We start from the raw sequence: 18,398 nt of genomic DNA, 5'->3' as shown, positions 1-18,398 counted from the left end.
GTCATAGACATGGAGCCCTGCATCGCCAACCTCCCCCTGTCCCCCGACCCCTTGTCCTCCTTTCCCCGACACAGACCCGGCGTCCCTCACTACCCGGGCTTCCAGGGGCATCCCTACCCGCTCATGGCCAGGTGTAACAGCAGCACCCTGCTCACTAACCTGGGGCTGAGGTACTGCTCCAACAGGCAGGGCCCTCTGGGGGTGGGGTCGGGTCAGGGGCTGGCCCCGGGCTCCTGCAACTACACCGGAAGCAACGGCAGCCGGCCTTATAGGAGTATGGAGAACCTGAACTGGAACACTATGGCAGATTCTGGTCTGTGTGCATTCAGTGCTGCCCCCTACAGGAGCATGGACAGTGAGTTTATTTTACGCTACACCTCCAGTAGCCACTGGTTTGATGGGCCCCCTGATGGGTCTATGGGGGCCCATGGGTTGGTACCCAACCAAGAGAGCCTGGCGTATTACCCTCGACACGGGCTGCCCAGGAAAGACCTGCCGCTCTTCCCTCAGCTGCTGTTTCCAGGTGGTGTCGACGAATGGGACGCAAGGAAAGGCCTGCGGGAGAAACTCCGCCTCCAGAGTGCGAGGTCATCACTTGAGCCTCTGAAGCCCCTCCCCTTGAGGCCTCAGGTGACCCCAGGTTCTGCACCCATCAATCAGGAGGCAATGCATCACATGAACTCAACAATCGCTGGGTGCAGGCCGATGTGCACGATGCGCCTCACCAGCCCCGAGGAGATCAAGCAGGAGGTCCTCAGGCGTTTACAGCTCCGGCGGCAGAACAGCAGCCCCAACCTGGCTCTCCAAAGCTCCCCATCGAGCCCGAAAGTGGTAAAGACTTCATACACGACAGACAACATTGCAGGTAACAAAAGTGGATCAGACTCTGCAGCGGAGCACCGAAGAGCTCCTGTGGGACGCCTACACATCCCTACGTTTGAGGAGTTTAAGAGGATGAGGCAGAAAGAGGGAGAGCAGGGCAAAGAGTCCACAGCAGGTTCTGTGGTACCTGGGAAACCTGAGGCTGAAGCAGGAATACCAGACAGTAAGATTCCTCGTTGTGAGCAGCGAGAAGACTCGGAGGAGGTGGATGGAGAAAAGAGCAGAGGGACGTCAGAGAGACCTCCCTGCACTAACATCACTGCAGCTCCCACCTCCTCCTCCTCCTTTACCTCCACATACTCTCCCATCCGCACAGGCCCGTCTCCACGTTTGCCCCTGCAGCCTCTGGCCAGCTCAACTCAGGAGAAAGCCCCCGCCACCTGGGGAGATGAGGGGAGCAGCAGACGTAGGAGGAGCAGCCTGGAACCAGCTGGGTCGGTTCCGTTCCCACCCAGCAGGGAGAACTGGGGTCGGCCCTCCAGCTGCTGCCCGGCGCTCCTTCTGGAGGGGACGGACCTTTCCAGCTACGGAGCCAAGATCTATAAGATGAAGGACGGCCTCATCGGCTCTGCACTGGACCTCATCAAGAAGAGGTTAGTTTGGGAGTGAGGCAGATTTTGTGTTTATTATTGTCAGAAGTGTTCAGATCCTATACTGAAGTAAAACTAAAAATACAATAACGTTAAAATACTCCATCACATGTAAAAGTTTCATGAAAAATTATACATAAGTGCATTTTGCTGGTCATACTTTACTACTTTTACTTGAGTATGAAAAGTAATAACACCCGATATATCATATGTATAATATTTATACTTTTATAGGTACCACTTAAAGGAAAAGCTAAAGTTTCTCAAAACGTACATATACAGCTAAGGTTCTTTTCCACCTTAGCTGTAGTTTTATTAATAAATATAATTGTTTTGTTTTGGTGTTAATTGCCAGGTAAGAGGAAAAATATTTAAAGCGATCTGTCTCTGCCAAGATAGAAACTTCTCAAATAAATAAATAAAAGAAAATACACATATTTGCTTAAACATACAGTATACCATGATGCAATATGTATAGAACAACTTAACTTTCTGAAAGCAGCAATTTTACATAAAAAGTACTTAGTACTTAATCTTAGGTCTTAACTTCTTAGGTCAAATTAACTGATACTATTTCTGCATTTTAAGTTCAGCTCAACCAACAATTGAATTCTGATGCCAATATCTTTGTCAATATTACAGCAGAAAGTCCAAAAAAAATCCAATAACCATGTATTGGCTGATTTCCCTTTTCACTACACATATAAACATCTCTGAAAGGATACCTTAATGTTTCATATTAAAATATTATGACTAATACATGCTGTGAGTGGAGAATGTTACTGTTGAAAAACATGTCTGACAAACATGACAAAACAATTTCTGAATGACCAGATATTGATATTTCTGCGTTGTCATGTATTGTTAGTTGTCCACTAACATATAAATGCCACTTTGACATATCTAAAGCTAATAGTGGGCTCTAACTTTTAGAGCAAAATCTTTGAATGCAGGACGTTTACATGATATTGAGCACTTTTGCACTGCACTATTGCTGCTTTTATTTATGCACAGAATCTGAAAGCTTCTAACACCGCAGCACGGATCAAAGTGGAGATGTGAGGGTCCTTTGTGTTTGTCTCCACCTTTTGAATACAAACCAGCTGCAGGTAGACAAATAGGAACAAAGGATCTATGATTTCTGTTTTCTCTGTTTCACTGTAATTGCAATGAGACCTGCATATTTTACCAATGTGCATATTGCTTTTAATCTCTTTGATGGTGAAATGAGATCCTGTAGTACATCATGAGAGCCCTGTAGCAGCCTCCAGCAGCAGAGGTGTGTGTTTTATCAGTAGAACACACTTTCACGTGTGTGCTTTGTAGTGCCAGACCCTCATATCGGTGTGTATGAGTCCATCTGCTTAGGCCCGTGTGTGTTGTTGTGTTATCGATTTATCTCAGTTATTGTGATAACAGCTGTCGGAGCTAACAGGGTTGGCTCTGCAGACAAGACTGTGGGCGGGAGGCTGGCATGAAGCATGACAGACTGGAAGACTGGCACCGTCCCTGCAGACTTGCTGTTTCCCTGTCTCTGCTCTCTCTCTCACTCACTGTCATCTGTTGGCTGAATAAATGCAGGCTTCACTCCACTGTGGTTCATTCTGATCAAGGACAAACAAGAGGAGGGTGTGTTTTACAGCACTGTGGTGCCATTTGGGTCCAGGCCCCCATGCAATGTAAATATTAGACCCTGAAAACAAAGGGAGCTACTTGATAAGGCCCGCTGAAGAACATAAACGCCACCCCCCTGCAGGCTGCAGGCTGAGATAGATGGAAGATATACGGTATCTCGCTGCCTGTCAGGACTCTCCACTGACTGTGTCTCCTTTGTCTGCCACTGGTATAAGGAATGATGGATGTCTGAAGCTTGACTGCATGAAGGCAGCAGAAAAATAAGTGCTGTGTGTGTCTTTGTGTGTATGTTCGGGATGTGAAAGTGCAGAGCTGCAGTCTTGGGCTCCATCTAAAGGTTATTTTTAAAGTATGTATTGAAATAGTGAAAAAAAATCACAATGTGTTGTCTTCAAAGTCTAAGAGTCTCACAGCCATAGTAGTGAATCTTTGTGTTTTGGCCTAAATGCAATGATGTTAACATGCTAATGCTAAGGAGGTGTAATGTTAACTATTTTGGTTTAGTGCGCTAGCAGCAAGCCCTCCAGGCAGAGCTCTGAGCATTGAAGCTGATTTGACATAATGGCCAAACCATTAAATTACTTGTCAGTCAAACATGTGATGCAGTCAGGCCCAAAACAACTTTTTCCTCATATACTTATATGGTGAAAGTGACATCTTTAAATCACTGGATACAGTTTTTTGAGCCTCACAATTCCATTCGATCTAAAACTTTTAGAAAGTCTAGAAGATCTGCACAGTTGCACATGTTTTAGGCACCATGGTGCGGATGAACCATAGAGGATCTCGGTCGTTTTATACATGGAGGTCAGGAACATTTATGAATTCATGCACTACTCACAAACTTTTATAGGAATAACCAGCACCCACCATTCATCCAGTTCTCTTTATACAACCATAGTTAGTATGCAATATTTGCTGATCAACACTAAAAACAGTTACAGTTGTACTTAAGTAAAGCAGACGCTGATGGAAATGTCATTCGTTTTCGAAAAATCTCCAAAGTTAGTGATTCATCCTGAGGGGGACATTAATTTCTGAACCAAATTTAATGAAAATCCATTCAGAAAATGTTGAAACATTTCACTAACTTCCACATATGTGAACCTCATGTACTAGAGTAAAATCCAGGGGATCGCCAAACTCAGCAGGACTGATCCTCTGTAAACTGGGAATGTGTGTAGTCATTTTCATGGAAATCCACTAAATCGTTGTTTATATATTATATGATATTAGTCTGGAACAAAATGACTCACATTGTATCTCCAGAGCCATGTTGCTAGCACTCAAGCACAAATATTTTCATTTTGTAACGATATAAAACAGAAAAATGCAGTAAAGTGTCATATTTAAGAAGCTTGAACCAAAGTGTTTTGCATTTTACTGGATTAATATCTTACATGAGTAATTCATCATCAAAATTGCTGATTGGTTGACCAGCGATCGATTAGTCAGCTAATCATTTCAGCTGTCTCATAGAGTCCATTGACTGCTGCTCACATTCAACAGTGTTTATCCCCACGTGGATTCATCTTTTATGTTCAAAAAGCACCCATAATGCAACACACAGTGCGCTTACCCCTGTGATTTAAATTTGACTTGAGGCTCTGTGAATATTTTAGTACTTGGAGATTTATTAATTAAACATGACCGTATTCTGTGTGATCTCTGCACCCTGAGGTATTTGACTTCCACCAATAACTCTCTTTGTTAAAGTGTATCATGCAGCCAAACTTGCATACTGAGCACAAAACAGCTCCAGTACTATCATTACAGTAATATTCATATTGTTACACCTGGGAGGCTTTTATAGAAATGGAAGCACTAAACCCGAACTAAAGTTTCTTTTTATTTGTCTCGATTAGATGCACACTCATAAATATATTTCATTTGAGTGATATGCATCAGTGAGAATGACAGCCAGGCTAATTTCAATGTCGCACAGTGCCGTGTTGAGCTGTGATCTATCACATGCAGTGGTTTCCTGATAAATTAAGCTGCAGGTTATTACTTCCCATGCATCATCCACGCTGTGACAGCTAATACTGTGAAGGAAAGGCCTTTAATGGCAGTTTGTCTGAGGGAAAAACGATTGGTGGCTTTAGAGCTGCATACTCAAAACTGCATTAATTATATCAGCCTTTTTGTCACGCTGGCACCGGTTTGATTTGGACATTTGGACGCCTTTCATCTGTGCTGTGCTGGCTTTGTTGATTACATGTATGACACTTAACAGTACAGGTTACCAGGGCTTACAGTTATATTAAAAATGTGAGTGTGCCGCACAGCATCAGACGGATGTTGAGAAATAATTTTTATGACGTGTCCAGAAAGAGATCAGCAGTTTAACTGGTTTGGGAGGGACGGAGCTCAGAAAAGACAGTTATGTAAGAACCATTTGAATGATAAGACCTTGTGTTCCACAGGGATATTTGAGGATACGTAACAGTCTGAAGTTAACTGCAGATCATAGCAGAGGTTAAATGTAACGCTAGAACTATTAATTGATTACTCGATTGATGGTAATCAGTTAATTAGTTCAGTCATTTACTGAGCAAATGTGCAAGATTTCTCTGGTTCTTGCTTCTCAAATATGATTTAATGATTTCCTCTGTTTTATATCAGTGCTAATTTAATTTATTTTGGTTTCAGACGGTTTGTCAGACAAAATTAGCAATCTGAAGATGTCACTTTCGGTTCTGGGCTCTGATGATGGCTATTCTTTTAACTTATTTCTGACATTTTTAAAGGCACAGTGAGAAACATATGGGAATATCCTGAAACAAAAAACAATGCATAAGTTAATACAAATATATTCCCTCTCAATCATTACTTATGAGCTATGAGACCCTGTCCTCTGCCAGTATTTTATCTTCTCCTTCCAGATCGCAAGCATGTGTCAAAGAGATTGCAACAAAAATGGCATGCACAGCACCAAAAGAACAAACTAACAAATAAAGCAAGTCGAAGCAGGGAGGAGAGAATATTGTATTTACAAAGCACAAAAGACAAATTCTACTGATTGTGCATTCAACATCTTATCAATAAATAAATGGTTCAATAAGAAAAGTACTCTGTAGTGACAGTTCAATGAAGAAGGACAGTTTAAGAAATTGGGATAGGGCAAAGAAAAGTTGCAAGTTAACCATTTAACATTTTTGTTTTCTGTGGCGATGGCAAGAAATATGAGGGAGAATTGAAAATAAGAGTTTGCTTTCAATTTTACATTCAAGCTCACATTTATTTCCCTGCTGTTGAATAAAAAGCATGAAGCCCTGCCCTGACCAACACTAACCCCACCTGCTCCTGTGAGTAACCATCCCCCTCTCTTGTTACACACTCCACTTTGGAGAAAAAAAGTCAATATTTCAGGAATTTACAACCTTTCTTTCATTCTGAGAGCCAGACATCGTTGAGACTCCATTATGGGTTTTGACCCCTGGGCCTATTAAACCTGCTGAGCCGATAAAGAATCACAAACATTTAATTTGAGTAAAAAAAAAAACATAATATGTAAAATTGCTGTAAGAAGAGTTTTTTTTCTTGCAGTGATATTATATTTCACATTCGAGCCTGCTGGACTGTGAAGCTCACCGGTCTTGAAAAACAAAATCAATACACTGTGTATACTGTGTCGGTAGTTCCTGTTGTTAATAATGTGTGAAAGCAGTATATTAAGACGTGTGCATTATTTTAAAGCTCGAATAATCAATATGACTACATGTGATGTGGAGGAGGTTGCTTGCAGTGAGGAAGCTAACCAGGAACTAGATTGGCACTCAGAAAACACAGACCTCCACCAAAGTTAAATGCCTCATCTTGCCATGTTAAAGCTGGAATGTGGGATTTTGCATGCAGTTGAACGTCTGTTACATCCAACCCCTTGCCAAATGAGTTCATACAATGCTGATTAAGCTGATTGCTGCCAGGGAATGGTGTTTGTGTTTTGCAATATAAGGGAGTTCTGATGTCTTTGGCGCTTTTTCAGCTTTTACTTGTTGCTCTTGGAAACAAAACTTGTTCAGTTCCTGTTTAAAATCTGCCTGATACAAATTATTATTTGCATGGGAAGACTTGAAAGGAGTGCTGCTGGGGGGGAGCAGGAGAGGTGCATTGAGCTAACCTGCAGGCACACTTCATAAGCAATTGTCGACAATGCTTATGTTATTACTCTCACAGCCAGAGGGGGGACACTCAAGTTCTGCACTGTAGTTTTAGAACATTTACTAGTTTTATGCCCCTTAGTTTTACGTTTAGTTTGATTTACTGACTAAACAGAATGTTAGTTCTGTCCAGCTGCAAAAGTCCAGAGGACAGGAGAGAAAAGTTGTTAAAAATGTTCATGTAGTTTTTTAGGCTGTTCTGCTCTCTGATTGGTGGATGTCATAATTGCATTTCTCTGGTAAGAAAAATAATTATTGTGCAGTATGTTGTTATTTATAATCAATATTCTCCCGAATACAATATTGAACATCATTCAGTTCACCTCAGTTCAATATTTATCTATAATAAAGTATCGATTGACAAATATTTTTTCACATGACAATAGTCGTTTTTATTAATTTTCATTTTAAACGCCTTTGTAATACTGTTATTTGTTATCATGTTGGAAATGTGTTTTTTAGTGTTCGTCTTCCCCCCCAGTGGACAAAAAATTAACCAGTGCAGCTTTAAGTGAAATGGTGAGACCGTTCTGCCACAAACTTGCTGAGACTGTTTTATTTTTTAGCATTTTTATAACTTTTGTTGGAGATTCTAGAGAGATCTGACAGGAAGCCTGAGCCCAAAAAGACGGAGAATGATTTTAAACAAATGTCTGCAGCACATTGCAATTCATGGTCAGGTTTTTACTCCTAGGGCGTGCCACTTACTCAGACCTCTTGTCTCTGCTGTGTGTGTTTGTTATGTGCTCTTACATATGCATGCATGAGTCCCTGCAGGCGTGCATTTGTGGTTTGTGCTCGTGTGTGTGTATGTCAGTGTAGTAGCACAGTGTGTTGGCTGTTTCAGATCACATGCTGGCAGTGTGCTGCAAGAATGGATCCACAGTTTTCAGACAAAGGAATGAAGAAAATGTGTTACGCCTCTGTGTGCATGGAGGCAGTGTCCCTGTGGTCCAGGGGTTCAGGTGTTAATGTCCGCTGATGTGTCTAATTGCTGCCCTCCTGAGAAGGGGTTGGCGGTTGGGAGGGAGGGGGTTAGGAAGAGAGGAGAGGAATTGATTTGGGTGTTAGAGGGATAGAAAGATGATGGAGGAGGAGGAGGAGGGTGGGTGGCGGGGATGGAGGAAGACGCAGCAGGAAGCAGAGAGCCTGAGAGGGAAAAATGAGGTGGAATGAATGACAGGGATGCTGTAAGGAGAAAAGAGCTCTTCCAGAATTACAATTTCAACCCCCCTGTCTTTCCTGTTTCCTCTCTCCTGCATTTCTTCCCCTCCTCTTTCCTCATTCACTTCCTCCTTCCCACATCCGGCTTCTCTCCCCCTTTCCCCTTCTCCTCCATATCTTCCTCCCATCCGCTTATGTTCTCCCCCTCTTCGCCTTCTCTTCTTCCCCCTGTCCTTCCCTTTCTCCCCCCTTCTCCCTCCCTCCCTTTTCTCTCCATCCATCTATCTATCTGCCCCCCCCCACCCCCCCACTCCCCTGCTGTATCACCGTCTATTCTCCTCTCCACCAGCTGCAGTGCAGAGATCTCCGCCGAGGCCCCCGTCAGGCTGTCAGGTGACCGGGACGGAGGCTGTGACATCACCGCCCCCTCGACCGACTGTCAGCCCTCCGCCGTTGCCATGGCAACGTCGGCAACGGCCTGCGGAGCCGAGGCTGGCGACGAGACGCCTGCAGGAGGAGGAGGAGGAGGAAGAGAGGAAGCAGGAGAATGCGTAAGGACTCTTTTTTCCATTTTCATGTTTTAAATGTGATGTTGTCCGTGCATGGTGTCTTTGCTCGCTGCTTTTTGACGTCGCTTCGCAGTGTTTCAGAAACGCAAAGATCCATTGGTATTCAAGGATGACTGGGACAAGCAAGGGGACTGCGACACACATGCACATCACTCACACACACTGATGCAGAGGTATTTCTTGAGACAAGAACGAGCATGCAGGGCTCCTGTCTTTCAGCAGCAGCTCGACGTCTGAGGATGCAGTAAAAGGAGGATTAAGCCCCCCGTCAGCAGCTGGCTGCTGGTACCTCAGCGATTCATTCCTCCTCTCCGCTGCTTGGCTGCAGCTTGACACCAGCCTCAGCTGTAGCTAGCGTTTGTGTTCCCTCTCTGCATCTGCAGAACAGAGGAGCCGGACTGACATGGAGTCACAGCTTTGCTTGCATGCTGCTGCGCTGTAGGTAGTTTAGAGAACAGATGCCGAGGTGTGTTTGCTTCTTGCCTTTTTCTCATGTTTCGGCTTCGAATCCACTATGGAGCCTGCATCTGCATTCCCAAAGCAAGAGCTGCAATTTGATAATTCAGAGAGACATGAATTATTCTCCTTCATTTTACCTGATTGCTGCAAGCTGTAGATCATGTTGTTTTCTGCTGTAGAGCCATGAAAACCTTTCAATCATGGCTAGCTGTTAGTTATCAGAGAGCTGTCAACATTTAGGGAGGTAATCTGTCATGTAAAGCCAATATCATCAGATGGGTGACGTCTCTGGGGTGAGGATTCGCATGTCAAAGCAATGACCTTTGAACTTTCCACTTGAGGTCAACTCTCAGGGGCTTGATAAAGGATTTTAAAAGCCAAAGTAGCATGTCGGGGAATTCCTCGTTTCACCTCCAAAAAAAAAGCCAGAAGATGCTTTGAATTGTCCCTCGGGGGACGTCTCTCATCTTCAAGGCTGGGAGGTTTCAAGTTGTGATAAGAGCAGATTTCTGGGTGTGTGGCCGTGTTGTGTTTAGACTCCGTTACAAAACTTGGCAGCCGATTAGCGCCTCATCTCAGTATGAAATTTGGATCCTTGTCAGTTCTACAAGCAGGGATCAGAGAGATAACCAAGATTTGTTATGTAATGATGTCATGACAGCGAACATGGTGACACGAAAACTCCTCACACACAGATACACACGCTGTGATTACTCTCTTATCGTCATCCTCACCTTATCTCCTCCGAGAGTTTTTGCCCTTCTTCATCTGTTGCTATAGCAACATGGGCGTTTGATTGACACACGTGTCCTTCCAACCGGCAGCACACCGGTCTGGGCTGCAGGCGCTCCAGCTCGGATGCAGCCTATGAGTTGGCTGAGACGGTGAGGGCGCAGCGTGAGTGCCGTCTCCGGCCACACTACAGTGATCCCATGCCAGCCGACGCCTCCAAGCGCAAACAGCTGGAGATGAAGATCGCTGCAGCCGCCCGACTCCACGGCCACCGCCGAGACCGAGACAGAGACCGAGACAGAGACAGCGGTGAGTGCATGACACATGTCTGACAGCTGTGTCACTTTGCTTGTCTTCTGTATGTAATCCATTGTGTTTTTAATAACAGTCGAGCAGTTTTTGAGCAAATCATGATACAGCTGAAGCTAAAATGTTGTATTATAAAACTAAAAAGCATTCAGTCAGCAAATTACCCACAGGGCATTATTCAAGTCCTGCAAAGGCCCTGTTTCGACATGGAAATGTTTGCAAACTTTTGATATGCACCTAGATTTAAATCTGCATCGTCATCATCTGATTGGCTAAAGGTTAAAAAACGCTTAAATCCTGTGACCTTTGCAAAAGTCAGTCAAAATAAAATGCCATCAAATTCTGCAGAATCAGGGATCAGGAATCAATTCACTAATTGCCTATATGGGATTGATATAGTGGATTTCTGAGCTGGAAGGAGAAAGAATACCCCTTTTTATGTTAATTGTGCACTGATTTTGCATCAGTATGACTCTGCAAAGGCATTCAGTAGGCTGCTTTCTTAAACAAATAACTTCCTTAAACTGTCCACACAATGTATCACATTGTCAACAACATTACCGTCTATGGAGAAGTAGTCCCACATCTTACTGTCTGTTTCAGCCATGGGTGATAAAGGAAAGAACATTTTTGGCCAGTACATTGAGATGATGACACCATTTATAAATCAAGCATCATTTTGTGCATTATATTTTCTGTTAAAAAGTTTTAATATTGCTCTATTGGGTGTGTGCATGTGTCAAAATGTGGTTGGAATTACATAAGGAACTTAAATGCTCTTGCAGAATTTTGAAGTTCATGTCAAGTAAGGAGCCAAAAACAAAGTGCAAACCACAAACACAAACTTCTCTGGCATAGCCAACTGTTTGATGCGCCAAATCTGGTGTAGACTGGTTTTCCTAGAAGAGTGATGTTATCCAAAAAAGATCACAGAGGTATACCAGCTGTTCTGTTCCTGAAATATTTGTCCTGAAGCAGGTTTTTAAGTGGTACCATGCTTATCACTTAATCCATGATTCATTGGGCTATTAATTATTCCTTGTAGCCTAAATTTTCACCAAACCTCACTGAAATCTGTTTTAAAGATCAGTCCGGTGATTAAGTATCTTACTTCCATAGAAATTGGGGAATTTGCAAAACATAGATGAACGAAAGAATGATCAAAACTGAAGCACAGTTCAAACTACACTTCCTCAACAACAAAAAAAACTAAATTTCCTATAATCCAACTTGTTTGCATCTGTTTAACACTAATGATGAAATTAGTGGAGTACCCCTTTAAGTGGTTTTTAGGATACAAAAACATCACTTCTTTGGCAGAGGTAGTCATTGACTATCTTGTAATAATAATTGTTTAATCTATAGATCTATATCTAAATCTATTTTACAATTGGTCCCTCATTTTATTTTATTTTTAAGATTATGGCTGTTTGGAGCTGCATTTCTTTTGTTTCTCTCATGCAACTTTGTGACAAGCTTGTCTTTGGATATTTTTGGCCTTTTCACCCCATCCTTACCTCCCCCACTAAACACACACACAAACACACACACACACAGAGTTCCCCTGCTAATACTGGACTCAACCCTGTCAACAGAAGCTCTTTGACACTGGACACCAGCCACAGAATGTCAGTCAATATGGCATATGCTAATGATGACCTCGCTGCTCTTAAAATAAAATGGACATAGAAAGTAGGAACTGTTTTTTTCCTCAGCACCAAAAAAAAAGAAAAGATTAAAATCCAGAGGTGTGATATTAATACATAATTAAGACGGCGCATGTATAATGAAGCATAAAATGAATAAAACATGTGAAACTTTGTCTAAGCCACTCAGCAAACACACAAAGTCTCTCTTTATCTCTCTGTTTGAACACACACACATGCATAATAGTACTGACATGTATGTGAACAAAGGTTAAGTCCTTGACTGGAGGGTTGGGAATCTAATTATTGGAGAAAGATGATATCTATAATAGTTTCTTCATTTTGACATGACCAGTAATGGCTGGTCCAGATTAAATGGGCGTTCATTAGGGAGGCTGTTAACACTGTGTGTGTGTGTGTGTGTGTGTTTGTGTGTGCCTCAATGCAGTGTGACTAACAGAGACTGAGTAAATCCATAAACATCATGAGCACTAATGAATCTCCACCTCCTTCTCTCCAGCTCCAGCAGCTATTCGTGGTCGCTCAGAGCCCCCTGGCGAGGAGCGCCAGGCGGGTCTGGGTGTGACTCGATCCGGGCAGCACCGCTGGAGCACCATCAGCAGCCTGAGCGTGGACAGCGGAGTGGTGGGCCTCAGTGATGAGCGGGAGGAGGAGGACAGCGAGCCTCGCCGTTACCGCCGGAACCGGGGAGCCGAGGTGGAGCGGGTGGACAGCGGCATTGGCCCGGGTCTGTCCCGCACCTGGAAGAGACCCTCCGCCTCCCTCAGAGCCTGGGAGGCCCAGAGACCCTGTCCAGACTGCGGACTGAGGGACGGGGCCTCCAAAGAGCGGGGAGAGCGCATGTGTGAACGTTGCTCCAAGCTGCGCACCGAGCGCAAAGAAGCCATCCTGGAGTTTCTGAACACAGAGTCGAGCTACGGTGAGGACCTGCGGATCATTAAGGAGGAGTTTTACTGCCCCATGCAGAGTGCCGGCCTGCTGACGGCTGAGCAGCTCATTGTGGTGTTCAGTAACGTCCAGGAGTTGATAGACGTCAACGACCGCTTCACAGAGCACCTGCAGGACAGCATCGACCAGGCCTTTGACCAGGTGATCCCAACCTCTCTCTCTCTCACACACACACACACACACACACACACACACACACACACTATCAGGGTTTAAACAAGGTGGTCAGATTTTTAATACTCTTGAGCTTTGAGAGCACCCACAGTATTACATAAGTCACCTTCAGGGTCACATTTATAAAGGTGACATGGTTTCTACAGTTCACTGCAAAAAGATTTTCATCTCAACAAAACATTTCAGTCTGTTATTGAGTCCAACAACATTAAACATTAAAATAAATCAAAGAATATTGAACTTCAGTTTTTTGTTACCTAGGAACCACCAAGTTATGTTTGTTTGTGGTTGGTTTGTCTGTGTGTCAGTAAGATTACTGAAAAACTTCTGGCTTGATTGTCATAAAACTTGGGCAGTTTGGTATCCTTTTATATGTGGCATAAATACTAGAGAGTTTCAACCATTTCCAATGCAAATCAGCTTGTTTTACATTTTCAGTTACAGTTAAGACTTATTTTTCATGTGACTTAAAGTTCATTCTTGACCTTGGAAACAAGAACAGCTCCAGAACAGATACTAATTGGACGTTGTGGTGAGATATTTTGGTCAAATACTGTTTCCAAGGTAGAGATTCTATCTTAATGTTTAAGCCAACTTGACAGGAAGGGCTTAAAGTACTCCGGAAAACATTTATATTTCCTTGACAACTGGGCAAGCTCCATCTGATAATGATTGTTTGATACAACTGAAAGCTAAATGGACTTTGTGGTGAGATTGATCTGTAATTGTTTGTCCATTTCCCTCCAGATACTGACAGTAATTTCAAGAAAAAGTCTTGCACCACACAATATATCCAGTGCACCTTCTGCGATATGTTGGTAACTCTTTTGCTTTGTCATGCCTGCTGCTAAACTGTTCACCTGAGGGCCACTATATACTGTGACTGTGGCATTCACTAGCTGATCATAAAGCATTTTACAGGCCTCACCTCCACCCTGTTAAACTGTAGCATCTAAGGCTAAATGCCCAATCACTGCTGTGCTGAAGTTGCTGTATCCACTTGTAGGAAATATATAATATAAAATCAGCATTCACATAAAAATGTTTGGTGGCTGAAATAATTTCACTGTGCCAGCAGATCTTTTTATACACAATTATGCACAACAATAATCTCTATCTGCATATAACTGCCGATTCTGTAGACAACTGGACGAGATTCTGATATCAGAGGCTGGCTAGTTTCAGTTTGATCAATGCCAATCAGACTACAATCACATTTGAGCAGCTTTGATTGACTGCAGGTTAACCGTCCATGATTAGGGCTAAAGAGACAGAATGCATTTGCCAATATGCATTCAGAGCCCATCAGTTATTGTCCAGTGACTTTTTAGCTCCTTTCGTAGCTGAGCTAACTTCACTAAACTGACTACTCTAAATCTAAATCAGATTGTAGATGTTGTCTGTCAACTCTAACCTAATTTTTGCATCTCAGTTTGCCAATTGGACTGAAACATGACCGTCAACCGGAAGAGGAAGTCTTAAGACCTGGATATCCATTAACAGGATATCTGATGGTCAAACTGGAATCCAGAAATATCCGTCGTTGTCCCCCGAGGCTAAATCGTCGTTAGACCAATAGCCAATGGGCTCAGAGAGCAAGTAAATAATTTGTTTATTGATCATATTCTCTCATGGTTTGACCTCAGGGAGATGAAGATCTGCTGACAGTGTACATCGGAGAGATCTTTCTGGAGTTCGTCAACATGCTGCCCGCCTTCCAGACCTACTGCCTGCAGCAGTCCACCGCGGTCAACATGCTCAACACGCTGGAGAAGGAGAAAGAGCTGCTCAGGTACAAGGATACTTCTTTCTGTTAGTGTGTAGGATGGAGGAAAGTTACTCTGGGAGCTTTCTCTCGTTTCATGCCATGTCTGTATAATTCTTAATGGAAAAGACAGCGGGTTATCACTTATTCAGAAGAAGTTCTATTTTGAGAGTAGAGCTGCAATGATTCATATTTTTAGACAGGACCACAGCTCACCATGAGTCAGGCTGTCCTGTGAATCCCATTAATCAACTTTTAAAGAGTTTTCCCAGAACATGCACAGAATCTCTTAATTTTCTGTCTTTTCAGAATCTTCCTGGATGTTTCCCAGAATGACAACACGGCACTGCGTCGTATGAACCTGCGCTCCTTCCTCATGGCGCCCCTCCAGCGTGTGACGAAATACCCGCTTCTGTTGAGCCGCATCATTAAGGTAACCCCAGAATGCCACCCCGACTATTCGCGTCTCCGTGAGGCGAAAAGTCGGGTGGAATCCCATCTGGAGCACATCAACATGAAGACCAAACAGGAGGGCAACGGAGTCACATGGTCCCTCCGCTCGTTCCGCCGAGACAGCCGTAAAAACAGGGAGGTCATCAACATCGAAATGCGAGAGGTGTCAATGAAGACGGTGGGCTGGGCGAGGGAGAATACTCGATTCGTCATGGAGGGACCGCTCCAGTTGTCCCAGCCAGCAGATGGTCAGTGGGTGAGGAAAGGCAGCAAGGCACTCAAGTTCCAAAATGTCCAGAGTCTGCTGATGGTGAGGATACAGCGGGCCGGGGAAGTCCCGGGACAGGGCACTGACTTGGCGGCACGGGGGGATCAAGGAGAAGGCGGTGGCGACAGCATACGAGACGGAGTGCTGGTCCTAATCAAGGACAAGAGCAGCGGGAAGTTCACGGTGCTGAGGGAGCCAATCCGTCTGGGTAACTGTGTGGTATCGACGGATCCGGACTGCGAGGACACATTCGAGGTGCTCGATATTCGGCGGGAGTCTTTTGTCTTCCGTGCCTCGGACAAATCTCGCACCCAGCAGTGGTTCCACCAGATTAAGAGGTACACTCGAGACTTGGGCACCTGGAGGAAAAGACGCAACGCTTTGCCCAACATCATGATCAACACGAACCAGACCCGCTCCTGAGACTAAACCCTCCCCCCGCCTTTGTTACACTGTATATAACCTGACTACTGCAAAACTAAACCGACAAAAAGAAGCATTTCTGAGTGACAGCACTGTTAAAACATGTTAGATTTCAGTTTAAAAAAAATCTTTCTCGTAAGGGTAAGAGAAAGATACGGCACTTTTTTTCTTACAAAGCTATAAGTGCGCCATACTGTCATTAAATTATGTATAAAGATTTAAAAGAAAATATCAGATATTTGGACAACCAAAAAAACTTGGGCTGTGCTTGTCAGCCTTGATTGTAAAGACTGTTCGCTCTCGGAGGAAGAGAGCTGTTTTCAGTCAATAAGGTGTGTCTGTTGAAAAGCATGACTGACCATGGCTGACTGCAAAAAAGAAAAATTGTAATTTTTTTTATACAAGACAGTGGATGGGGAATTTGTTTTTGGGTATGTCGAGGCGGAGATGTCAAGAGCTTTGTTCAGTGGTTTATGTTTGTTGTCACTGCCCTCTCCTGTCTGTGTGCTGCCCTCTACTGAGTGTTGGCAGTAGAGCAACTTTCACTGCCAGAGATGCAGTTGAGCAGAGCCTGTCTAGCAGGCTGAGCAGACCTCCTGTATCACTGTGTTTCAGTTACAAAAACAGCAATAATATCTGCCAGTCCCAAAATAAGTAGCTACTGTACATGCATTTAATTTCCTAAGATTTCCTCTGGTGTTCAGGTGTTAGTATGTCTCATGTGGCAGATTGAACTCAAGTCTCAAATCTAATTATGTTTGTCGGCATTAAAGATTCCCTCTGTCGCTCTGACACTGAGGAACCGGGAGTTCAAATAATCTCAGTGCCATTAAAGCAGTTCGTGAAAAGTCTGGTCAATCTCCTTTTAACTGTTTCCTGTTAACATCATGTCACACAGGTAAAGATACTAGTTTTCCGTACTGTGTGTTAAGTGCAGAGTTTTTCAACCTTCCATTCAGGACCACCCACTACGCATAGAAAAAATTTAAAAATGTATGTCAAAATGATCCCATCCAAAACAATTGTGTTTCATGATATTAACACAATAACAAAGGTAGCAAAATCTGCTTAAACCCTACTTAAACCCATAAAAAAAGTGCCATTTAAACATACTGGAATCACTTCAAATTACATTTTGTAAAGAAAAATATTTATTGTAGCACCATTCTGCAGGCCGACGCCTCATCTATCTGTTGGTCTTTAACTTGGAATCCATAGTATTTCCACATTTTGATATTTAAAAAAATGTGGGGGATACAAGGCAAGCAGAGCATTTTTAAGAATTTCGAATTATTGAAAATATGTGAGCTTCCCCTGGTGACAATTCAAAATAAATCAAGGCTTTCCCAAGTCTTTCATAATATTTATGATTATCCCAATAAAATAAATTCACCACGATCAACAAGCAACATTTGAGAAACTAGACTAAGCTAAAATTTTGCAATTTTGAATTAGATCAAATTTGTTGACTCTGTGCTGTTTTAGTAAACCTCTTTTCTTTTCAGCATCTGTGAGTAAAAACTGAATTAAATAGGTTTAAAATATTTCACTATTCAATATATGGTAATGCCACTCTTTCCCCATGACCCAAAGGAAGGAAATGCATATTTAGAATTGCAATGATAACATGAAATCTCTCCGATTTCTGGGAGTACATTTTTGCACAAAGGTTGAAAAACTTTGTTAACTTGCCTCAAAAGTTTAAAAAAACCTCACCATCTTGTCATGACACGGTTTAAACTGTGTGTTATGTGACCTAGCGCTGAGCTGTTGTGCCTTGGTACTCGATTACTGTTAAAACATACTGAAATATTTGTCACAGTAGCATTTATCTCTGACTAGACTGATCTGTCGGCACTTCAATTAACAGGCAATATAATTACTCCTCTGACAGTCCCTGGCAGCTGGTAATATGTGATCACCTGATCCTTTTTAATTATTTATGAAGGCTTTATTTCATTTAATGCACTTTATTATGATTCAGTAATAGAACATTTTTTCAGTATAACGGCTATAAGTGTTCAATCTTGTTTATTCACAATCCTTCATACTGGAAGGAACCTCGCTGACCAAAGCTGATATCAGCAGGTCGAGACAGTCATCAAACCAAAACCACTATTTAAGACTGACACTGTTTTATGTTTGAAGTAGCACTAGAAGAGGTAGCAAAATCACTGTGCTGTGGACGGCAGGGCTG

The 18,398-nt window shown here is 43.1% G+C and overlaps 1 protein-coding gene across 1 annotated transcript; it reads left to right on the top strand.

Annotated features, from left to right (window-relative positions):
• Nucleotides 1–9: 9 nt before the first annotated feature.
• On the top strand, nucleotides 10–17,591 carry si:dkey-91i10.2 (uncharacterized protein LOC555224 homolog). Its single transcript, XM_059343251.1, has 6 exons — nucleotides 10–1,475; nucleotides 8,784–8,985; nucleotides 10,287–10,503; nucleotides 12,670–13,259; nucleotides 14,939–15,084; nucleotides 15,367–17,591. Exons 1-6 carry the CDS (start codon nucleotides 10–12, stop codon nucleotides 16,199–16,201), a joined length of 3,456 nt encoding a protein of 1,151 aa, XP_059199234.1. The 3' UTR covers nucleotides 16,202–17,591.
• Nucleotides 17,592–18,398: the final 807 nt, after the last annotated feature.

The sequence above is a fragment of the Centropristis striata genome, chromosome 10 (assembly GCF_030273125.1).
Source record: "Centropristis striata isolate RG_2023a ecotype Rhode Island chromosome 10, C.striata_1.0, whole genome shotgun sequence".
In the NCBI taxonomy this organism is placed as follows: Eukaryota; Metazoa; Chordata; class Actinopteri; order Perciformes; family Serranidae; genus Centropristis; species Centropristis striata.
This window is presented reverse-complemented; position numbering and strand designations above follow the sequence as displayed.